Source organism: Dermacentor silvarum, chromosome 10 (assembly GCF_013339745.2).
Source record: "Dermacentor silvarum isolate Dsil-2018 chromosome 10, BIME_Dsil_1.4, whole genome shotgun sequence".
Taxonomy (NCBI): domain Eukaryota; kingdom Metazoa; phylum Arthropoda; class Arachnida; order Ixodida; family Ixodidae; genus Dermacentor; species Dermacentor silvarum.
The window spans coordinates 10,571,653-10,592,494 of NC_051163.1; the positions used below are offsets into that span (position 1 = coordinate 10,571,653).

Here is a 20,842-nt window from a genome sequence, read left to right on the forward strand (position 1 = left end):
ATCGAGATTACAACCGCAACATCGGTTAAATCAGGATCAGTAATATATTGTCAGCAGAGCCGAGTTGTTAAAGTGTGAATTTCACGAAATTGAGGGCAACCACAGTTGCATGGCATACCATCTTGACTTTATTTTTTAGGCATTGTGGTATAGCAGCCACAATGTCTAGAAATAAAATTATTCAACTGACACATTTATCAGCAGCCCATCTTAATTGGCAACTGAAAGGGACAGGCGGCAGCATAAAAATATGCAAAAAATGGTAAAAGACTAAATTAATTACTCATGAACTGTAATCACAAACAAAAAAGCACAAACAGTCTTTTCTTTTATTACACCAGCAATAACTTCATTGGTCCCATGAGCAACAGTTTTAGAGTGGACAGTTAAGTGAGCAAACTGCCTACAGAGACAGCACAGTATAGGCGGAAAAATAAAAAAAAATTACGGCAGAATCCATCTCACAAAGACTGTCAATGGTAATGCGTTAGCATTGAATCAATATAATGACACAACATATTGCCACCGTCGAAACGAGTTATGTATGAGGCGTGTACTGCAGCGGGATTCCTCTTTCGCGCTTCCCTAAGAACACTCGGTGCCATCTAGCATTGCCGCCGCCGCAAAGCCTGTGCGTGGCCTCTGAAATGCAGGGCGCACCAATTTGGCTCTTCCCAATTCAAGCCTATGGTATGCTTTGCAGAAGCTATCGTATTGTACCACGTGCCAGAACACAGGCACCAAATCACATTCACACAGCAGGACTTCACAGTGAATGTACATGTAGCATACTTCTGATAACATCATACAGCACACTTGTATGCTTAGACATGCATAGACCTCGAGCAATGAACACAAAGGATGCAGTTCATAAAACATGACCACAACCACTCAAGAGAAACATCACAACTTATTCCACACAAAAGCCTCCCATGTGCATGAAGAAGAACACATACTGGTTCATGCATTGAAGTGGGATTTGACTCCACAACCTCATGCTCACCAGCAGAACTCCATAGCCACTGAGCCACCATGCTGGATTTTCCAGAGACGAAGTGCTTTGTAATAATGGAACATTTCGTTTCCATGTACGACACTCATTCCAAGCAACACAAGTAACCAGGGGTGGTATTCTCAGGCGATCACTTTTAGAGATAATTTTCACGGGATTTTACACGAATGGCACTGGATGCATCAACATCTACGAGTGGCAGTTTTCCTGGCACTGCGCTGAGAGAGTACACTCGTCATTATACCAGGAACGCTGTCACCCACAGACACCGACACGTCTGGCGCTAGTCGCATGAAATCAAGTGATCGCCCGAAAACACAACCCCAGTATGCTCATATAACAAGTGCAACTCAAGGAAGATTCTTCAGTCGTGTGAATTTTCAGAGCAGCGACACCATTGAAAAAAATTCAGATTTCAACTAGGGCCCTTACAGAACATTTAGCCCTAGAGCAAGTGTGGAATTATAATCTGTTGTATGCAGGACATCTTGAAACCTCTGCACACATTTTCTACTCATTTAACCAAATAGAGCTTCACCATGTTGCACAAATTGTCTTGCATGACAGTTGTAGTAAAGAACCCGTAGCAATTAAGTGGCAGAGGAGGTCAACCCAGTGCGCTTCGCGTGGCCATAGCATCCAATCCGATTTTGACGGCAGTTTAAAAAAAAAAAAAAGTATATAAGTCGCACAGTTCTAAAAGACGCACCGACGAAAAATTCTGAAAAAAAATGCGACTTATACGCCGGAAAATACGGTAGTTTCAGGCCTAATGTGTACTTGCCCCCTTCAATCGCAGTAGTAGTATAAACTTTATTTCTCTTAGTGGTTTTGGGTGGGTCCCTCAATCCAGGGCTCCACTGGTCTCTGCGGTTCGCTGGGCTTGATCGAGAAGAGTTCTCTGGCTCTCTAGGTCTTCGCTAGCAAGCCAAACGTCCCACTGCCTGTTACTTGGCACTTGTGCAGTAAGGGGTGAATTGGAATTTGGAGGCCATAGTTTACACGTCCACGTTACGTGGGCAAGAGTTGACCACTCCCCGCACCAAGAACATGTATCTTCATAGAGTGCAGGGTGTATCTTGCCGAGTATTTGGAGGTGTGGATATGTGTTTGTCTGTACACGGCGCCAGTCCCTGGCCTGTTCTCCCATAAGGTTGGAGTGTGGGCGGCTGTATTTTTGTCTCTCTTTTCTTTGGTTTTCAAGGATGTCGTGTGGGTGAATGGGGAATTCCTCGAAAGGACCGACTGGTGCTCGGATGCTTATGCTTGAGCAGCTCAATCCGCCCTCTCAATTCCCTCAAGTCCAGAGTGCGCCGGGCACCACATTATCGCGTGGTGCAATTCTATGGTGGTGCCTAGCATTCTGTGGATTTTGTGTGGGACGGTACCCATCACGAGCGAACAGCATGCTGCCTGGGAGTCCGTCTTGACCAATGCAGATTGCTATTTTGCCTCTGCGTCTCGAAGGGCCAGCACTATGGCTGCTGCCTCCGCGGTGCAAGTCGAAGGGGTCCGAATGGAGGCCGTTATCGCTGCGGACTGATTGAGGGCCACTATTGCGAATTGGTCTGTTGTCACTCTTCACACGTTCATGTAATACAGGTCTGGATTTCTTCCATATTTGTTTTGTAAAGCCTTTGATCGTGGTTTTGTTCTGCTTTGGTGGTGTTCCGTGCTCATATTCTTGGGGATTGATGAAACTAGACTTTTCTCACTTGTTTGTCTGGGTAGTAGGTGTTGTAATAGTTAATAACAGTGTGAATGCATGGTGTTCAATGCTTGCAGAATGCAGAAATATGCTGCCATAATGCTAGTGCTTATCAGCAAAATAATTCTGGCTCAGATAAGTACGAATAACATGAAGTGATCAGGATTACACTTAAGTGAAAAGTGTGGCTCAGGCCTCGGAGTTGAGGGTTTGAGCCAAGCTATGAACAAAAAAGCATTGAAGGATTAGACCGGGCATTCCAGAGTTGAGTACTGTGGAGTGATTGGTTCAAAATGCACCAAATCACTCCATGCAGCCTTTCCCTACCCGTCTTCCATTACTGCAGTTACAGGGCTTCTAGTCCATCACATTTCACAACATTTTAGTACTTTATCTGTCATTTATTTCTTTTGTATGTAATAGTTACTGTAACCATTTGACTGAGTGAATAGATATGATGCAGGGCAATTAATTTGCACCGTTCATTTCGCACATGTTTGCATGGAATAAATTTTCAATGTGTACAGAGTTGGGTAGTGTCAACAATTGTGAACACGTGCAGAGAGGACATCATGTGCTGCGTCCCCTGTAGCGCGTTTTTCTTCGGTATTTCTTGGTGCAAGGACTTTCGAGCTATTCTGTGGCTGGTTTAGTGGCTATTTATGCCTGGCACTCTGACATGCAACTAAAGGCTGCTTTCAAGGTGCAGCTTAATTGCCATTACTAGCCTTGACACTGACATGGTCTGGCTCCACGAGTAGCCCTTGCCAAGAAGGCACAACAGCAGCCAATATAGCGTATTCAGATATACAAGGCTAACTTTTTAACCAACACACACACAAAAATTTGTTGAAATTTTTAGGGCACACAGCGAGTGGTGAAACTATGAAACAATACTGCTATTCTTAGACTGCCTGGTAGAAAATATTTTTGTCAAACTGCCTTATCTGCATTACTTCAGATACGAAATACAACTTGCTCGTAGGACGTCGCACCTCATCAGTGATAGCTAATTTACATACGCAGAGTCAACAAGTTTAGTTCATTAGGCAATAAGCTAGCTGCAATAGGCATCGCACAAATGCTAACAATGCTTACACTACAATAGTCTTTGAACATCGCAGTTTGTTTAGAGGTTGAGTGCAATTTAAACATGATCAAACTTCATAACTAGATTCAAATTGAATTTTTCTAAATAATATTAATTAAAAAAAGCAATAACTTTTTTCCTGCAGATTTCATTAAACAAAGGTAATTCAGATCAGGCAAACTTTATTACTTCTCAAGATAAATTTGGCATGTCAGCTTAAAAAAGAGAAGAAAAAGAAGGTGAGCACATTTATAACACTGAGAGCCAGCAACGGACTGTTAAGAATAATGGTTTGGATTGGCACTTATGGTCAGCAATTACTATCAACACTATGTAACAAGAGTTTATTTAAACAAAACCTACAATGTGACAGAAAAATGAACTTGTGTCAGGTTACATTCACCGCAAAGAAGATGAAAATAAATTACATATGGTGAATGAATTCCAGTAGCTCACGGTAATGCACTTCAATGGCAGATCTGTCAAGTCCTGATGAAGCTTTCTGCTGGAAAACATATGACACATAAGTCACCAAACTACATCTCTAGCCCACACCTCATTCACCAAAAAAGATCTCTGTCGGCAAAAGGCAGCAGCTAGATCAAACGAGCTGCGACTATCAAAATGTAACAGATGCACTCACCTGTAAACAAAAACGAAAAAGTGCATGTGTTGAACATTTTTTTTACCTTGTACAATGCAGAAGTCATCTGTTAAACAACATTCCAGCAAAGAACATTTCAATCCCTTCAACCACATCTTGCAAAAACAGTGTTTTGCACGTAACATGGTACTTGAACCTTGTACCTCTATAAGTCTTTATGCTTCGTTATCATAGTCAGTCATATCGCATAACCAGGAATGCTGTAGATGCTGGACACTTAACCTTGTAGTGGGCAGCAATCAACAGACAAAGAAATAGCATTTGAAGTCCTTCAACAACACTACGCAAGAAATCAGGTTAACACTTCTATAAGGGTAACCAGACAGTACCTATTTCCAAGCCTTTTAAGTTTTATCACAATGTCAGTCCTGTCATCACGTAACTAAGTGAAAAAGGGCCATGACTATGTCGGACATTTATGTTAATTCTGTAGCAAGAGTCGCCCTGCTCCTTCTTTTCTGTCTGCTCTCAGCAGAGTGTTGTGCTGTATTCAGATAAGAATGTAACGTGGCACGAGTGTGTGAGTGTTGATCCTTTATTTTTGTGAGCTGTTCTATCTTAGTTTAACCAGAGCTATCCCACCAAACTGCCCATGTGCGGTAGAAATATCCCTGAATCCGCACAATGCATCCAGTAAGCTCATGCTATTTAATTCCAGCTGCTACATTCAAGTTTAATGCATTACTGCTATACAGACACTGCTACATCATTTTTCCGACTTTGCCTTGTTTTGGCCTGACCATCAGTTTAAAGAATTGCGACTTCGCTGCTTTCGGTTTGTTGACTTCACCTGTTGTGAATTATTTGTTCCTGCAGTTCATAAGTGGAGGTGTCTTTTACACACATACAAAAAGAGAGAACAAAGCTTTCTTTTCTTCTCGTATATTTGTTGGTAAACTCGAGCGTACCATTTGGGTGTTTCATCATTGCAAAGGGAGCCAAATTTGTACTTTGCTATCTAATGCCCAGCCATACAAACAAGCCTTCACACCTGTGCAGACTGGCCATATGCCATTTATGACATTTATGTATACTAATTTATCAATATTATAACCTTGAAAAGATATGACATGATGGGATTAGGATGACTTTCAGTTAAGCAGGCATAAGGATTCAAAAAAAAAAAAAAATACAATGAGAAAATTAAGAGCTGGAAGCCTTTGTTGTTCCAGGTCAGATATCCTTATCTGCAAGGATGAATTCATTCTTTCGTGCTTGATAACAGCCACACTGACGAGCACACTGAATAAGAAGACATAAGTTATCAACCTTTATTTTTTTTAACTGTTAGTCAAAGGAGTTATAACTACATGGCAAAAAATAAAATAACCCACATAAACCATGACAGCTCTGATCAGAGTAAATACCTTTTTCACACTGCATCTCCCCCCCCCCCCCCCCAAAAAAAAAAAAAAAAAAAAGACGAAGACAACGCCACAGTTAACACTGCTTTCTTCTGAGCAGAAAAACCAGTCCTATAGTGTGTAACAAATGTGGATGAAAGTAAATCACACTATCTTAATGCATCACCCACAAACAGTTATGCAAGTAATGTGCTACAGTGGACAAGCGAAACATGACCAGAACAACTCGGATGCGAGCACAAATGAAAGGATGTTTGGGTAATGGGAGTTCAGACACAGGAAATGTCATGCTTGCGTGTTCAGTACAGCCAGTGTATCGGAAGATGGATTTAAGTCGACCACACTACAGTTTCACGTGCCTCAACCACAGTCTCCCAATGTTTCTTTTTTTCGTGCGCCTTTGAATGGTCCTCATTCAAACTTGATGCATCTATGATGTGTCTAGTAAGACTTTACCACTGCTTGTACCATCTGCAAGCACTTTTACAAAGTTGTTGGCTCTTCAGGGAAACCCCCTCGTCAGTAAACAGTCCAAAATAATTCTTTTGTTTGAAGTAAGTTGTTGCTGTGATGCCTTACACAGCTCTTCGGGGAAACCCCCTCGTCAGTAAACAGTCCAAAATAATTATTTTGTTTGAAGTAAATTGTTGCTGTGATGCATTACAACAACACCTACTAATAAAAAACGGGCCAACACCTATTCAAACAAAGCTGCCATGGGCACTTCAGGTGCTCCCCTTATATACGGGTGGCCCTGTGCCCATGGCAATGCAACAAAACGACCTTACCAGAACTTCCATATCAGTGGCAGTATCAATACTGTAGCTGGGCTGGCATATGAAACCCAACAAGGGCTATCAGATGATGATCTTGGTCTGGTTGCCCAAAGCACGAGGTAATGAGAACTAAGTCACTGGCCATTGCACAGACCTAAACGTGTGATAACCGGTCGAAACAAGGATTGCAAATGGCCAATGTTAGGAGGGGGTGTGAACGGTCACACACACGCACATGACAGTGCACCCATTCCATCTCATGGTTGCACCACTTTCCCATGCGAAGCTTGAATATGCCTCGTTGCCGTCATCAGTTCAGAAACCTTCGGCACTTCTTTGCTCCGCACTTGCACGGGATGCGGATCTTACTGTGGGGATGACTCTTCTTGGAGTCTGGCGTTGCTTCTGTTGCTGAAATGCAAATGGCAAAGAATGGTGTGAACGGATGCTAATGAGAGCAGTTTGCTGTACACGGAAAGGGCCCTCACACTGTGCTCGACCAGAAACTCGGGTTTCCCGATGCACTGCCCTAATAGACCGATTTCACCACGTTCAGACCATGTGCGAAGCGGCCCTGCCGGCACCATGATGACAGTAGTCCTCTACGCTTTCCCACTGTACTTGGGTTCAAGGCAACACTGAGGAGATTGCAGAGGACAATGCCACTGTGGATTTTCCAACAAATGTTACGGGACGGTTAAGGAGTGCATCTCAACCGCACCTATTGTAGAATTACTTTATTCTGATCTAGCTGGACCTGCATCTTGATCTGGATCTTGAGGGCTAAGTGGGTTTGTCATAACGCAAATATAACAGGCATCTTACCATAGTTGCCCTTCAAAACCTGTTGAGGACTGATACTATGTATGGCACGCTTTGCGGCAGAAGTGGAGGAAGAGTGAAATTTGTCATGAGAGAGGCCTACTTATTATTCTGCAGGTCGAATTCCTCTTTCCAACATCCTCCTATTTATCCTGTCTCGCACCTGCCCTGTGCTTTGCGTATTCACTAACCTCATAACTCTAGCAGACTCACTACCACCTCTGAATTATGGCAAATTCCACTGGCCATTTCCTGTAGGAGCTACCTCGAGTAAGTGCTTGAATTGCACTCGGATTCTGCAGATCCAAATCTGTGGAGATGAAGATTGCTCCATGCTCGATTACAGCGACTACAGTGGAACCTCATTGATACAATCTTCACAGGAACCAGAAAATAAAACGTATCATCTGAAAATAGTATTAAGCAAATATAATTGTATATAAGAAAAAAAAAAAGACGTATGATCCTTAAAAACGCATTATGCAGAATCGTATCGAGACTCCACTGCAGTTGGCACTTGCAGCCAGCATCAGTTCACATACAGATGAACTTCGTTATAACCAAGTCACATTAGACACGAAAATACAGTCATTAAATCCAATATTCATTATAAGCACACACGCTGTCATTGGCAAAAGAAGAAGTGTAAAAAAAAAAACTTGGACTTCATTATACCTGATAATTCACAATGTTTCTTATATCGAGGTTAGTTGCATAAAAAAAATCTATGTTCATATGGCCGTGCGAATGTGGCTATTTGCCCTGAAATGATTTGACACAAAATGAGTCAAATGACCATTGCCTAACAAATTCTGCACTACCAAATGAAAAAAAATCAGCTCTAGGTACAACCAGTGGAAACTTAAATGCCTCAACATGCAAGGTTCACATACATCACTGGAACCTTTGCTGTATGTTCTGCTCTGTGTCCCAAAAACGTATACAAAATTACACAGCTACATGGCACAGGAAAAAAACAAAAGGGCATCAGGGCCTACTGCCTTCATGAATGTGCCGTTTGTTTTTGCTCATTTCAGATATTAGGAGAATAAGAAAAGAAATTGACAGTCACTTTCATCATCATCATCAGCCTATCTATATGTCCAATGCAGGACAAAGGCCTCTCCCTGTGATCTCCAATTACCCCTGTCTTGCGCTAGCTGATTCCAACTTGAGCCTGCAAATTTCATAACTTCATCCCCCCCACCTAGTTCTCTGCCGTCCTTGACTGCGCTTCCCTTCTCTTGGTATCCATTCTGTAACTCTAATCAATGCATCCTTAAGAAGATGCCTGCCGCGTGAGCCGAGAAGCTGGTTCCTACCCCTCTCCTCTTTCCTCCTCTCCACCGGGGGTCGGCTACGAGCGCTAGCTGCGGCGGCCGCTCCAAACCTAAATCACTTGGCCCTGCCTCCGAGATTATAGCGGTGTCTGTTGCGATCCCGGAGGCACGACCCGCGGTCTCTCATCAAGCCATTGGTCGAGCGTGCACCAGCCTCATAATCATCACTTCCTCCGCAACAGGAAGTAGGGTCGGCAGCGAGCGCCGTCTCTCCACAACCACCCTGAACTACGGGAACGCCCGCTCCAATGGGAAAACGAGCGACGCGGCAGGCATCTAGTAAAGGAGGCATTGCTCTAATGGTCCACCGGTTACCCATTCATCACATGCATTACATGGCCTGCCCAGCTCCATTTTTTCTCTTAAATGTCAACTAGAATATCGGCTATCCCCGTTTGGTCTCTGATCCAGACCACTCTCTTCCCGTCTCTTAACGTTAGGCCTAACATTTTTCGTTCCATCGCTCTTTGTGCGGTTCTTAAACTGTTCTCGAGCTTCTTTGTTAACCTCCAAGTTTCTGCCCCATATGTTAGCCCCGCTAGAATGCAATGATTGTACAGTCACTTTAGCGTAAACTAAAGAGGATCAAGGCGAAAGCCTGCACGCTCACGAGACATTAAATTACGTGACATTCTCATTCGTTGTTAGTTCCTATTACTTGTTTTCTCCCACCATAGGTCACAGGTTTGAGTGCCTTAATTAACTCCACCTTAATTAACACCAAAGGTCGTGGGTTCGAGTGCCTTATTTAACTCTATCTTAATTAACTGTGCCTTAATTAACCTTGTCATAACACCAAAGGTCATGGGTTCGAGTGCCTTAATGAACTCTATCTTAATTAACACCAAAGGTTGTGGGTTTGACCCTCAATTTTGGTGCCACAAATTTTGGTGCCATTGAATTTTCCGGACGGTCAAATGTTCGACCCATGAGCCATCTAAGGCTTTCAAAACTATGAGTTAGCATATCATGGCTGCAGTGAAAAAAAAAAAAAAGAAAAAAAAAATCGTTTTGACCGCCCGTATCGTTGTCAAGGGTAATGTCAATGAGTTCTTTTTTTAAAAAATGAAATATAACTGAACAAGCAGCATTTTCTTTTGTCTTATACTGCAATACAATGATGTTTTTATAATGAGTGGTTGAGTACTAGTGACAAATTTAAATGAGGAGTGCCTTCGTCATCAGGCAAGTACTTGAATGTCCGGGGGAGTCTCTAATTGCATCCTGTATTTACCTCAATTTGTCGATTACTAAGGCTCTGTTTGCGATAATATTGACACCTCAATGATTCTCGAGCACTAATCTATCACTTAATTTAGCTTTACTTAATATTTGCCGTTAGTGTCCCTTTAATACAATAAAGTACAACATTATTGAAGATGTGGCACAGAGCTGGTCGGATTCACTGTTTTTTAGCATTCTTAACTTACCTTTACATAAAACCTTCTAAACGGAGTGTAGTGAAAGTTACAAGACCATGCAATGGAACTGTTACTATGGGATGTTCAAAAAACCATTAACACCAACAAGTATCATTGATGCACCAGTATGGCTAAGATACAGTCAATGTCCGATTTTTCGGGCTCTCTAGGGACCGCAAGAACGTCAGAAAAATCAGGCATTTCGAAAAAATGGCTGTATGCCTTTTACTGCCCCCAAAGGCTCAAATCGCCACAGGCACGTCTGAAATGGCTCTGAAGGCCTGCCAGTACACTTATTAGATGTATCGGTGCTCATACTCTGACAGGAGACGGCAGGTGCACACGTGTATAATTAAGAAATACACTCAAACCTTGTTATAACGAAACAATGTACATAAAGTATATGAAATTACTCTTGAAATCCCCACAAAGATCCATGTATTTAGAACCTCGTTTTACGAAGTGAAACTGTCCTGCCAACGGATATAAAAAACTAGATTCGTCTTTAAGACCAAAAAATATCCGACCGTTGCGCGCCGAGCACATCGCTTTCCGTGGTGTTCGGCACTTGTTCGCCGTGGCAGTTCAAAACTCCCACTCCCCGCATCGAATACATCGTCGAGCAACACTGATCTTTCTGACCACCGCGCGTAGCTGCGCCCCTGTGCACTAGCAGCAGGTCACTATCGCACTTCTCCACTGACCTCTCTTGCGCGTGCCTGGCTGCGCAAGACGCGTGGCAGTGTGAACGATTAGTGCATTCACTTCTACTTCACGGCGTGCCGCGCAGGCAGGCGCAGCTAGTGTGGCCTTGAAGATCTCCCCGGCACAACCTCGGGGTTCACACACGCGTTGCGCCATGCTGCGCGGCTACGCGTGGCAGTGCGAAAGATTAGGGCATTCACTTCCCTCTTCCTCAGAGGCAGCACTTCAGATGTGCCTGCGGTACAATTGAACACGGCTCTTTACATGCAGGCAGCCGCAGCTGGGTCTGGCCTCATAGATCTACCAAGCGCAATCTCGGGGGTTGCGCCCAGACCGTGCATTCACTTCTCCCTATCCCTCTGACGTGCCGCACGGGCTGGCAGCTGGGAGGGGGCTCCGAGATCGCAATTGCTTCAGCGCAATCTCGGAGGCCACGAGCCGGCTGAGCTAAGCCAGCACAGCGAAGTTCACTTGCCAACTCGATTAGACAGCGCAGCGCTGCATTGTGTGCCACGTGCTGCTCGACCGCCACGAGCCAAGTGGAACGCGGATGCGATAGACCATCACAATGGAACCAAAGGCAGCGTCAGGTGCTAAGTCCTGTGTACTGCACCCGCCTAAGATTATTTTGTTTTATTCAAATTCGATCACATGCGTGGCTGTGTAGCGGTTCCACGGGTCACAAAGTTGTCTTTTTATTTCCATGTTAATTGTGCACCTCACTGGACATATATTGAATTAAATGGCAATAATGAATATAACGAAGTAACTGATATAACGAATTTCAGCTACGCCTTCAACTTTGTTAGAACAAGGTTTGAGCGTACATACTGGATTTCGTGACAGCGGCCCCCTTGCAATCTAGGTATACTTCACCGCTTAACACCGCTGTCTGATGGCAAAGCCGACTTTCGAGAACTGTCAATATGATATGCTTAATTCTTGCCGTGCTTCAAAACCATTGGTGAGGATGACTAACGCAGAGTCGGTGGCATTGCTGACAACTGCAGAGTCTTTCAATGAAAAACACGGCATCGAACAGCAAGAAGCTTGGTAGCGAATGTCAAAGCAGCTAGGCCTAGCGTTGCCATGGTGACTACGACTGACAGCAGGTCGGCGGGCAAGAGCACTGGTTCTAGGCTGCAAGCTAATCAATATGGCGGCGGTGGCGGCTTTGATCAATGCCGCTTCGCACTTATGTTCTTATACATTGGCTCTATGGTGTACAAGGTGGTGCCGCGAAGGTATCCGAATTATTGGGCATGTCAGGAAAATCGGTCGTAGACATTTTAAGCAGAGATGATAGAAAGGGCATTATAAAAGCCAGCAATAGTAAGAATGGCTGCTGAGCAAGCTGCCGTAATGCTGACCTCCACATGACATTTTGTAGTCCACAGTGAGCTCCTCGTGAATGTAGATGTCCCTGTTTGTAAAAAACGCCAGACGTGGCATTCGGAGGTCCAGGTTGTTTATCCATACCATGCAGACAGCCATGTTTGGTTCACACTGCAATTACAAGACATTAATCATAGTCCCATTAATTCAAGTGTTCATCAACAAAAAGCACCTAGCAGGTGAGCAACTAATGCTCTATCTACGATTTGAAGCCATTGATTGATCGTCTCGATATGCAAAAACAATATACATTTGTACTACCACTGAAGCGTTGAGAAACTAGGACACACACGAACACACACAAACAGAACAGAGTCCTTTTAAAATGACTACCCATGAAAAAATTCGAAATGTACGTAGAATGTTACTACAGCAGTTGTAATGGGTTACCATATTTGCAAGTAAATAACGCGACCACGAATATAACATGAAGGGGGACTTTCAGTCTCTCCCCAGAAAAGGAAAATATTACAATTATAACATCAAGTTATTGCCACAAAGAAACAGGAAATGATGTATAAAGCACATGCCTATGGGGCTCTTCATCCATCGTTACTCTGAACTGCTATAGCAAAATAAATAAATAAAATAAAAAAAATAAAATAAAAAAATAAATAATAAAAAAATAAATAAAATAGTGCATGTACAATTTATTCGTTATCATGGCTGATGTCTTTGTAACTGTTAGCAGCAGCGTCCTCCATGCCACCATGGTTACTGGAGAGGCAGCACTTCAGATGTGCCTGCGGTACAATTGAACACGGCTCTTTACATACGTGGTAGCGATCGTGATGGTGCCTAGTGGTTGAGCTTACTGCAGATTGAAGCGACAAAATTTTTTTAAAGAAGCCGCGTTATATTCATGTCATGAACCCGAATATAATGCGATGTGTGTTCAGTGGCCGAAAATATTGAGACAAAAAGAAAGTCCGCTATAATTGTGCAAATACGGTAATTCGTCTGCTAGTTGAGAGATGCCTTCAATCTGTGTGCACATGCTTGTCCATCACATGAATAACGTAACAATCAAAGTATATATACACACTTTCTTAAAACAAAGAGGTGCAGCTGTGAAAGATTGATCAATGCCAAGCGTTTACAATAGTTTTGAAGTGCTCAGACTTGTGCTACCATCCGTTGGGAAGAGCCAGCATAGACAAAACCTGCTGATGAGTTGAGCTTGTCAAACGAGGTTAGGGGAAGCGACGACGACAACTGAATAAAAGTATTCGTAGTCTGAACACACTTTGAGGCTTCAGCATGTCCTTTTGTCCTTTGTGGAAGCCATGTACCACTCAGCAACTACTGGGTGAAAAGGCCCGATTGCACTGTTGTGCTAACCATACGGCTGATAAAAGCACGAAGAGTTCTGTCTGGCGACATGGCTGCCCTTGAATTTGTTGCTGCTGATTTCTGGCTCTTGCAGTTCGCTTTTTGTATTCCTTTTACGCATTCTATAGATATTTTTCAAGAAGCCTGCGAGCAGAGCATTCCACATCGAATTCACCAAAGCGGTGCATTTGTTTACGTTGACACCTAAAGCCACAGATTATTGTTAGCTTTAAGTATTGTGGTAACGACGCATCGCTGATGTGAAATAATGTCAAAACGTAGCAAAACATAAATATCCACTCATATGAGTGATGCTGTTCCCCCCATAGACGAGTCAATATGAGTGGTCGAGCCTCTTAACAAAGTCGACTACGAACCAGATACAGTTGAATCTCGATAATTCGAACTCGAAGGGGCTCGAAAATTTGTTCAGATTAAAAGAAGGACGTATTTTTGAAGTATCCGTGCACCATAGCATGATGCAAGAACGGTGTCAGTCGCGAAATATCGCGGCGCACTAGCGAGCGCGGGCCACGAAACTGCCCCACGCCGGCAAACGCTCGTTTCCCAATAACGGCAGAAAACGAAACTTCAGGGAGCGGGTGGCGCTGGCACAGCGACGGGTGCATGCGGAGACCGTTGAAGGCGAGGGAGGAGGTCGGCAGGGAAGCGGATTTGGCCTCGGCAACTCCGCCGCTTCAGTGGCTCCCCTCGCCCTCCCTCTCAACTCCTTTCCAGCTCCCTCACCTTCGACTGTCTCCGTGCGCACCCGCCGCCGTGGCGGCGCCAGCTTAGTCCGCTTCCTGAAGTTTCGTTTTCTGCCATTATCCGGAAGTGAGTGTTTACCGGCATGGGCAGTTACGTTGGCCGAACTGGGCCTCTGCCGTTGCTTCCCTCTGCGCTGCAGCCGCAGCGTGCAAGGTCAACACGCGACTAGAAAATAGAAGAAACATAAAGGAGAAGGGTTCACTGCCATTTTCTCCGCGTGGCGGAGACATCGGCACTAGAGTGTACTAACTAGAATACGGTTGTCTAGTACTCTAGTCAGCACGTACACGCGTGTTTCGGCGCGACGCAGAAACAGCGACCTTGCCATTTGAGAGAGGGTGAAATTTCAGCTGCAGGTGTTTTTCTCCCCCCCCCCCCACCCCTCCTTCCATCGCCCGCGGCATTGAGGGGTCTTTCCTGAGCTTTTGCTCTATGACAGTGTCGGAGCAATGCCGGTCGATGGCGCCGCCGCGTCATTTGGCGCGCTGCTAGGAACATTGTCGGTGCGCGGTATGTTCGAATTAACTGTCGCAAATGCTTTCGCATTCAAATTACCGGGCGTTTATGCCCATTGGAAATCCCGTAACTTTAACGGTACCACAGCGTCAGTTCGAATAAACCGGCAGTTCAAATTAAGCGCGTTTGAATTAATGAGATTCGGCTGTACATATATTACAGGCTGTTATTAACTTTCACTATTCTGTTACTTCATCACAGTTACGCTTCGCACATTCCATAAAGTATTATTAGAGAAAACTATGTTCGTATAAGCGCCCATTTATAGGCTATGGAGTTCTCTCGCGAAAACACAGATGGCATCGCTGACACCATTGGTAACTGAGCGAGGTGGTTGCTCATGCTGCTGTCCTGAATGCACCATCTCTTGTTTTCCACTTGATGTAGAGGTGAACATTGCATCTCTGGAATTAAGAAACGTGTCAGCGTAACAACACGTACAAACCCACACATCTACGTAGCTAATAGGACTGGCAGGCTTCGGGAACAGATGCTAGCACCACAACGCTGTGTCACTGCTTCCTGCATTTATTGTGTGCACCCGTGTGAAGCGAAGAGTAGTTGATCTCAAATCGCTAAGGCTACAACTAACTATAAAAGCAGTTTTCTTCATCCTAACTGCTTACTTTTCAGCTCAGGTTCGTCGGTAGCCAGTGCTTGAACTAAATGGTTCCGCTAGGCCTAACCTTCACTGAGCAGGATCAACATCGGCTCAAACTTCATGTGCATGGCTTTAGAGGGCTGAAACTTGCGCATTTCAACTTCGAAGCCATGTTTCAACTAATTTTGAGCTGCATTAATTACATATATAAGCAAAGGCACTGCGGTTATCGTGTCGTTGGTTCGGCAGGCCGATCGCGTTGGGATCTGTTGAACGATGGTCAGCACATTGATTTCGTTGGTACCGTCGACACGAAAGCCTGTCACACTACGACCGCTTGCGCTCGTCGGTTGCGTCGTTGTCGGCCTGGTATGATAAAATGGTCTCAGGAACACATTGTGCTGAATAGTTGGCGAATCTTTGGTGCCGGCATCCTGTCGGTCTCGGTATCAAAACAGTTTTACTGTGCATCACTCCACGATTACGTGAAGTGAAGCATGCGCTGCCACCACCAGCAAGAGAGGGCCGACGCTGCAAGAAGATTTCGACAGCAACGTGATGTTTCTGAAGTGTCACCCCAGTGTAACGCATGTTTTTTTTTTTTTGATAAATTTGCTAACCATCAATGAAAGTCAGCTACAACATGGTTCACGGTGCACTTTGGATGAAGCCCTGGTCGCTTTCCGTTTTAAACCTGGAGTTGCAGCCGTACGCTATGCACATTTTTGGCATCACACTGACGGAGAGCTACCGGTGGAGCTGTAACATGGTACACGACAGAAGTACTTGCAGCAGCGTGCGTCCGTGCATTTTTTATTTTTTTTTCTGGAGGACTTGTCTCCGAGATTGGGCTGTATGCACGACCCTTCCACAACGTTTTGCAACTAATCGTATAGGGCATGGCGTGTGTACTGTGGAAGAAGCGGATTACTGAAAGCTTCTGAAAGAGCAGCAGCTGATGATGAAAGTCACAGTGAAGTTGCTCTATACAATGTTTCGTGCACAGCAGGCAACGCTACGAAGTCAAGAGACTTCTCTCACTGCTTGAATTCGCAACAAAGAAATAGTGAGTCACATATGAAAAAAAGGATATAGGAATGCATCATGTAATTATGTAACTTAAGTGCACTGCTTGCTTTCACAACCAAACCATATAAATGCATTTCACCATATTGGAAGCATAGAAGTGACAGTAAAACCTCGATAACTCGATCTCGGTTTATTTGAAAATTCGGTTATTTGTACAATTTGTACAGTCCCGTAATTTGCAACGTGGATTATACCTGATAATTTAAAAATTCAGTGTGCATTCATCTGGATAAGTTATAGTTTTTGGTTGTGGCCTTCCGAGACCCGCATGCTGGAAGCGTGCTTCACAAAACAAAGTCATCGACAGCATGCCAGTAGGAAATGGCAGGGATGATAATGAGCCCACTCGTGTGCCCACTTTAGCGATGCTTATCGAGTCCCGGAACGTCGTCCACAGCTTTCTTTTTAGTGTAGCGGTGGCGATGTTGAGATCCTGCGCATGACTAGCGAGCCCGGCAATCACGACCCTTCACAGCAAACTACCGTATCAAGAAATCCTGCATCTATGATTACTTCAAGTAGTCTTGCTACACGGAAAATAAACGTGACATGCTTCTGTCGTGCAGTTTTTCCCTTCCTTATCTGGGCTTTTTTTTTCTTCTTATTTTCAGGTAATTCTAAAATCAGCTAAATTTGGAGATTTTTTTGCGGTTAACTAAAAAGTGAAGTAATAGTATATACAGTTAAACCTGGATATAACGAAATTGACAAATTCCCGAAAAACTTCGTTCTATAGAGGATTTCGTTATATGCAGATTTGGTACAAAATTCGAAAAAGAAACGCTTACCATATTTACTTGATTCTAACGCGCCCTCGATTGTAACGCGCACCCGTTTTCCGTTTTCGTCGAAGCACTCATCCTTGGAATGTCACACCTGGTACTGGATGCATGGACGTGTGTCATTTCGCACAAGCGCGAGGCATCGGAAACAAAGAGCGAGCGTCACGATGGCGTCGTAGTGTCGTATAGTGTTACAGTAGAACCCCGCTGTTACGTTCCTGGGTGCTGCGTTTTCCCCGCTGTTACATCGTTTACGGCCGGTCCCGGCACAGCTCCCATAGAATCCAATAAATTGGTAACCCCGCTGTTGCGTCGCAACTGTGGGACCGTTCCCACATCATACGTTGCGAACTGCCACCCCGCGCCGTGCCGTTTTGACTTTTCATCTCGCTTGGCTTGGTGGCTTGACGATGGCATTGGCCGCCCAAAGTGCCGGGGGCGACAACTATGACGTATTTTCGGTTTCCACCAGCAAAAGTATGGCCCTTGAGATCGGTATTTGCTACCTAAGATGGTGTCTATGACGCGTTGTGGCCCTAAAATTGGTTTTGGCTCGTAGATGTTCCGTATAAAGTCCAAGGGCGATAACACAGTCGCCGCGCGCCTTATGCTGTATGTGCGAGTGAAAACCTGCGAGGGGAGCCGACAACCGCGTCTAAATCTTGCGCACGCAAGAAAGTAAAGCGTGCCTTCCGTTGCGCTCGAGGCACCGGCAAGGGAGCGAGGGGGGAGGGATAGCGGACGGCGATGTACTGTACTCTGGCATCAACTGCGTACTGCACGGCGGCGCGCGGTCGCACGGGCCGTATCTTGAAAGCGATATGCGTTGGGGGCAGAGTCTACTCAGTGTAGGTGCTTCGGCGGCTCGTAGCTTTGTGCGTGCTGTGTGTTCTCGGCGCTCAATTTGCGTTGAAGCGATAGACAACAGCACGAAAGTCACTTCGCTCGCTTCTGCAGCAGCGCTTCCACACGCCGCCAGCATTTGACAGCGTGTGTCCACGCTCATCGAGTGTGATGTGTCACAGCGTCTGCCAGCGCGTCGGCAACATCAACTGGAAAAGGAGAGTGCCAGCTTGGCGGGCTAGGCCAGCTGCAGCAAGCTGCAGCAAGCGGCAGGATCAGGTTTGAATGAAGGGAGGGGGAAAGGTCACGCCCGCGGCAGCAAGATTGCCGGGTCAAGGGATGCAGGTCCGCCTCGCACACGTGCGCTCGCTTCGCATTCCGTGGAGTAACGGCGGGGAATAGAAAAACTTCATTATATCCAGGAATTCGTTATATGGAGGTTTGTTATAAGCAGGTTTAACTGTACTAATAATATATGAAGTAATAGTAACCACAGAAGTGTTGCATCCCAAAAACTGCTGCAGTGCAAAATGCACTGATTAAGACTTCAATGACCGGTCTACTTGCATAGATTCCACAGCATTGCTTGCTGTGTATGAAATGGAGTGGTAGTGTGATCAATTTCACATGCCCCAACCTAGTTTTTAAGAAAAAATGACACACCACCAAAGTTGCACAAATAGAAACAAGCGCTCACAGAATGATTCACAAAGTGGGCGATGTTTCCATATGTTCCAGCATCCACTGTGTACATTGTGCCTTGGTCCATTGAATCATCTTGGAGGTGATAGTCGAGGTCGAAGAGGTATGTCGTTCCTTGGTCATCATACCACTTGCCACGTTTCTCAGCTTCCTCATCCGTGATCACCTAAGAGCAATGAAATGAACTATGAAAAAAGCATTTCAGCTGTACAAAGGCTCCCTTAAAGGGACACTAAACGCAAATACTAAGTCGATGTGGATTGTTAAAATACCATTCCAGAAACCTCGCAGCGCTTGTTTTGTGCTATCAAAAGACTTTGTTTATGAGAAAATCACGTGTGAAGGGCCCGCATACCTTTCACGCAAATTAATTGCCTGCGTCTGAGCGGGGAGTGGTGACGTTGCATACGTCATCACCACCCTTTACTACTGTCGGTGCGTACAACAGACAGCTACATTCTTTTGCGCAAAATGAAAACGCACAGCCATGGAGAAGCCAAGTCAAGACTGAGCGTTGGATTCGCCGCTGCGGCTGCTTGTGGTCAAGTGGCGTGGACCGTTAGGGAATATCGCGACATCACGTGGATTTCTCGGCTACTTGCAGTTTGTGCGAGTTTTGAGAACTAGCAGAACCAGCGCAGCACTATGCGATAATGAAAGTATACTGAAACGCGACAGAGTGGGTGGCATAGATTGGCGAAAACGAAACCTTTCGACTGCCCATGTCATTGTCAGTAAGTTTTTTTTTTTCTAAAAATCAAATAGAACTGGACAAGTAGCAATTTCTTTTGTCTTATAATGCAATACAATGATGTTTTTCTCACAAGTGGTTGAGTACTAGTGACAAATTATAATGAGAAGTGCTTTCGTCATTGGGCTAGTACTTGAATGTCCCGGGGGAGTCTCTAATCGTGTCCTGCATTTCCCTCAATTTCTTCATTACTAAAGCTCTGTTCACAGTAATTTTGATGCCTTAGATATCCTCATCTCTCTCGAATTTCATCTTACCCAAAGTCTGAACCAACTCTGGCTAAACAATCTGTTCATTTCAGCGTTTTTTTATTATGGAACTTGCTATTATTTGCTTTAAAATTAATGACACTACACTCATTTATTACAGAATTCAAAAAGTTCCTTTTGAGCCTTGCATAACATTTTTTGTATATGCCGCATAATGTATGCATTGGCATTTTCATTGGTAAATACTACAGTTTAATTCATCATGCTTGTTAATCACGTATGAAACTGTTTAAACAAGCACATTTTCTCTTCAATTTCTTCATGTTCCGATGTGTTGCTTAACATTGTTTTAATTTAAATTTAAATTTAATTAAAAATTTAAATTTAATTTAAAAAGCACACAAAAGAGAGTGAGGATCATGGCCTCGGTTGAAACGAGAGCGTTTGAGAGAAAGGTGACTTTGTGCTTCGCTTGCGAGCTCCACGCTCCACGTACGACAGCAAAACTTGGCTGAGATTTTCACAGCAGCGTAGGCTACCCGCGGACTATGTTATTTCACCACCAAGCTCGAGGGGTGGTTCAGGGCCCCTTTAATATGAGACGCTTCAATTAAATTGTGGTGCTAATGTTTTACTGTAGCTGTGCCCTACGCATCTACAAAATTTGGTCAAACTGTATCAGAGACCCTTTAACTTGGCTTGGCTCCCTTGACTTGTTAATGACCAAAGCTGTTGGACTGGAAACCACAAAAGCACATAGCTACTATAGTAGAAATAATTTAACACTTCATAAAACATGAATCGCAGGAACATCAGCTCGATAAACAAAATATTACTTTCTCACAACTACGACCGTGCTTGTCGTCTGCCTCCCGCCAATGCCATCGTATAATCGCTATCGCGCTCATATACCACTGTTTGCACCATGCCTCCAATGAACGACTACATCCTC

The 20,842-nt window shown here is 44.5% G+C and overlaps 1 protein-coding gene across 2 annotated transcripts in view; it reads right to left on the bottom strand.

The window, feature by feature from the left end:
• Positions 1 to 304: 304 nt before the first annotated feature.
• Positions 305 to 20,842, bottom strand: part of LOC119466006 (histone-lysine N-methyltransferase SUV39H2-like) — a 54,183-nt gene continuing 33,645 nt past the window's right edge. For both annotated transcript variants that reach the window (XM_037726488.2, XM_037726487.2), the window contains 3 exons: positions 18,926 to 19,096; positions 12,273 to 12,408; positions 305 to 7,025 (listed from right to left, as the gene is read on the bottom strand). In XM_037726488.2, the coding sequence (XP_037582416.1) occupies positions 6,925 to 7,025; positions 12,273 to 12,408; positions 18,926 to 19,096 (408 nt within the window). In that variant the 3' untranslated portion in view covers positions 305 to 6,924. The remainder of the gene's footprint in view (positions 7,026 to 12,272; positions 12,409 to 18,925; positions 19,097 to 20,842) is intronic.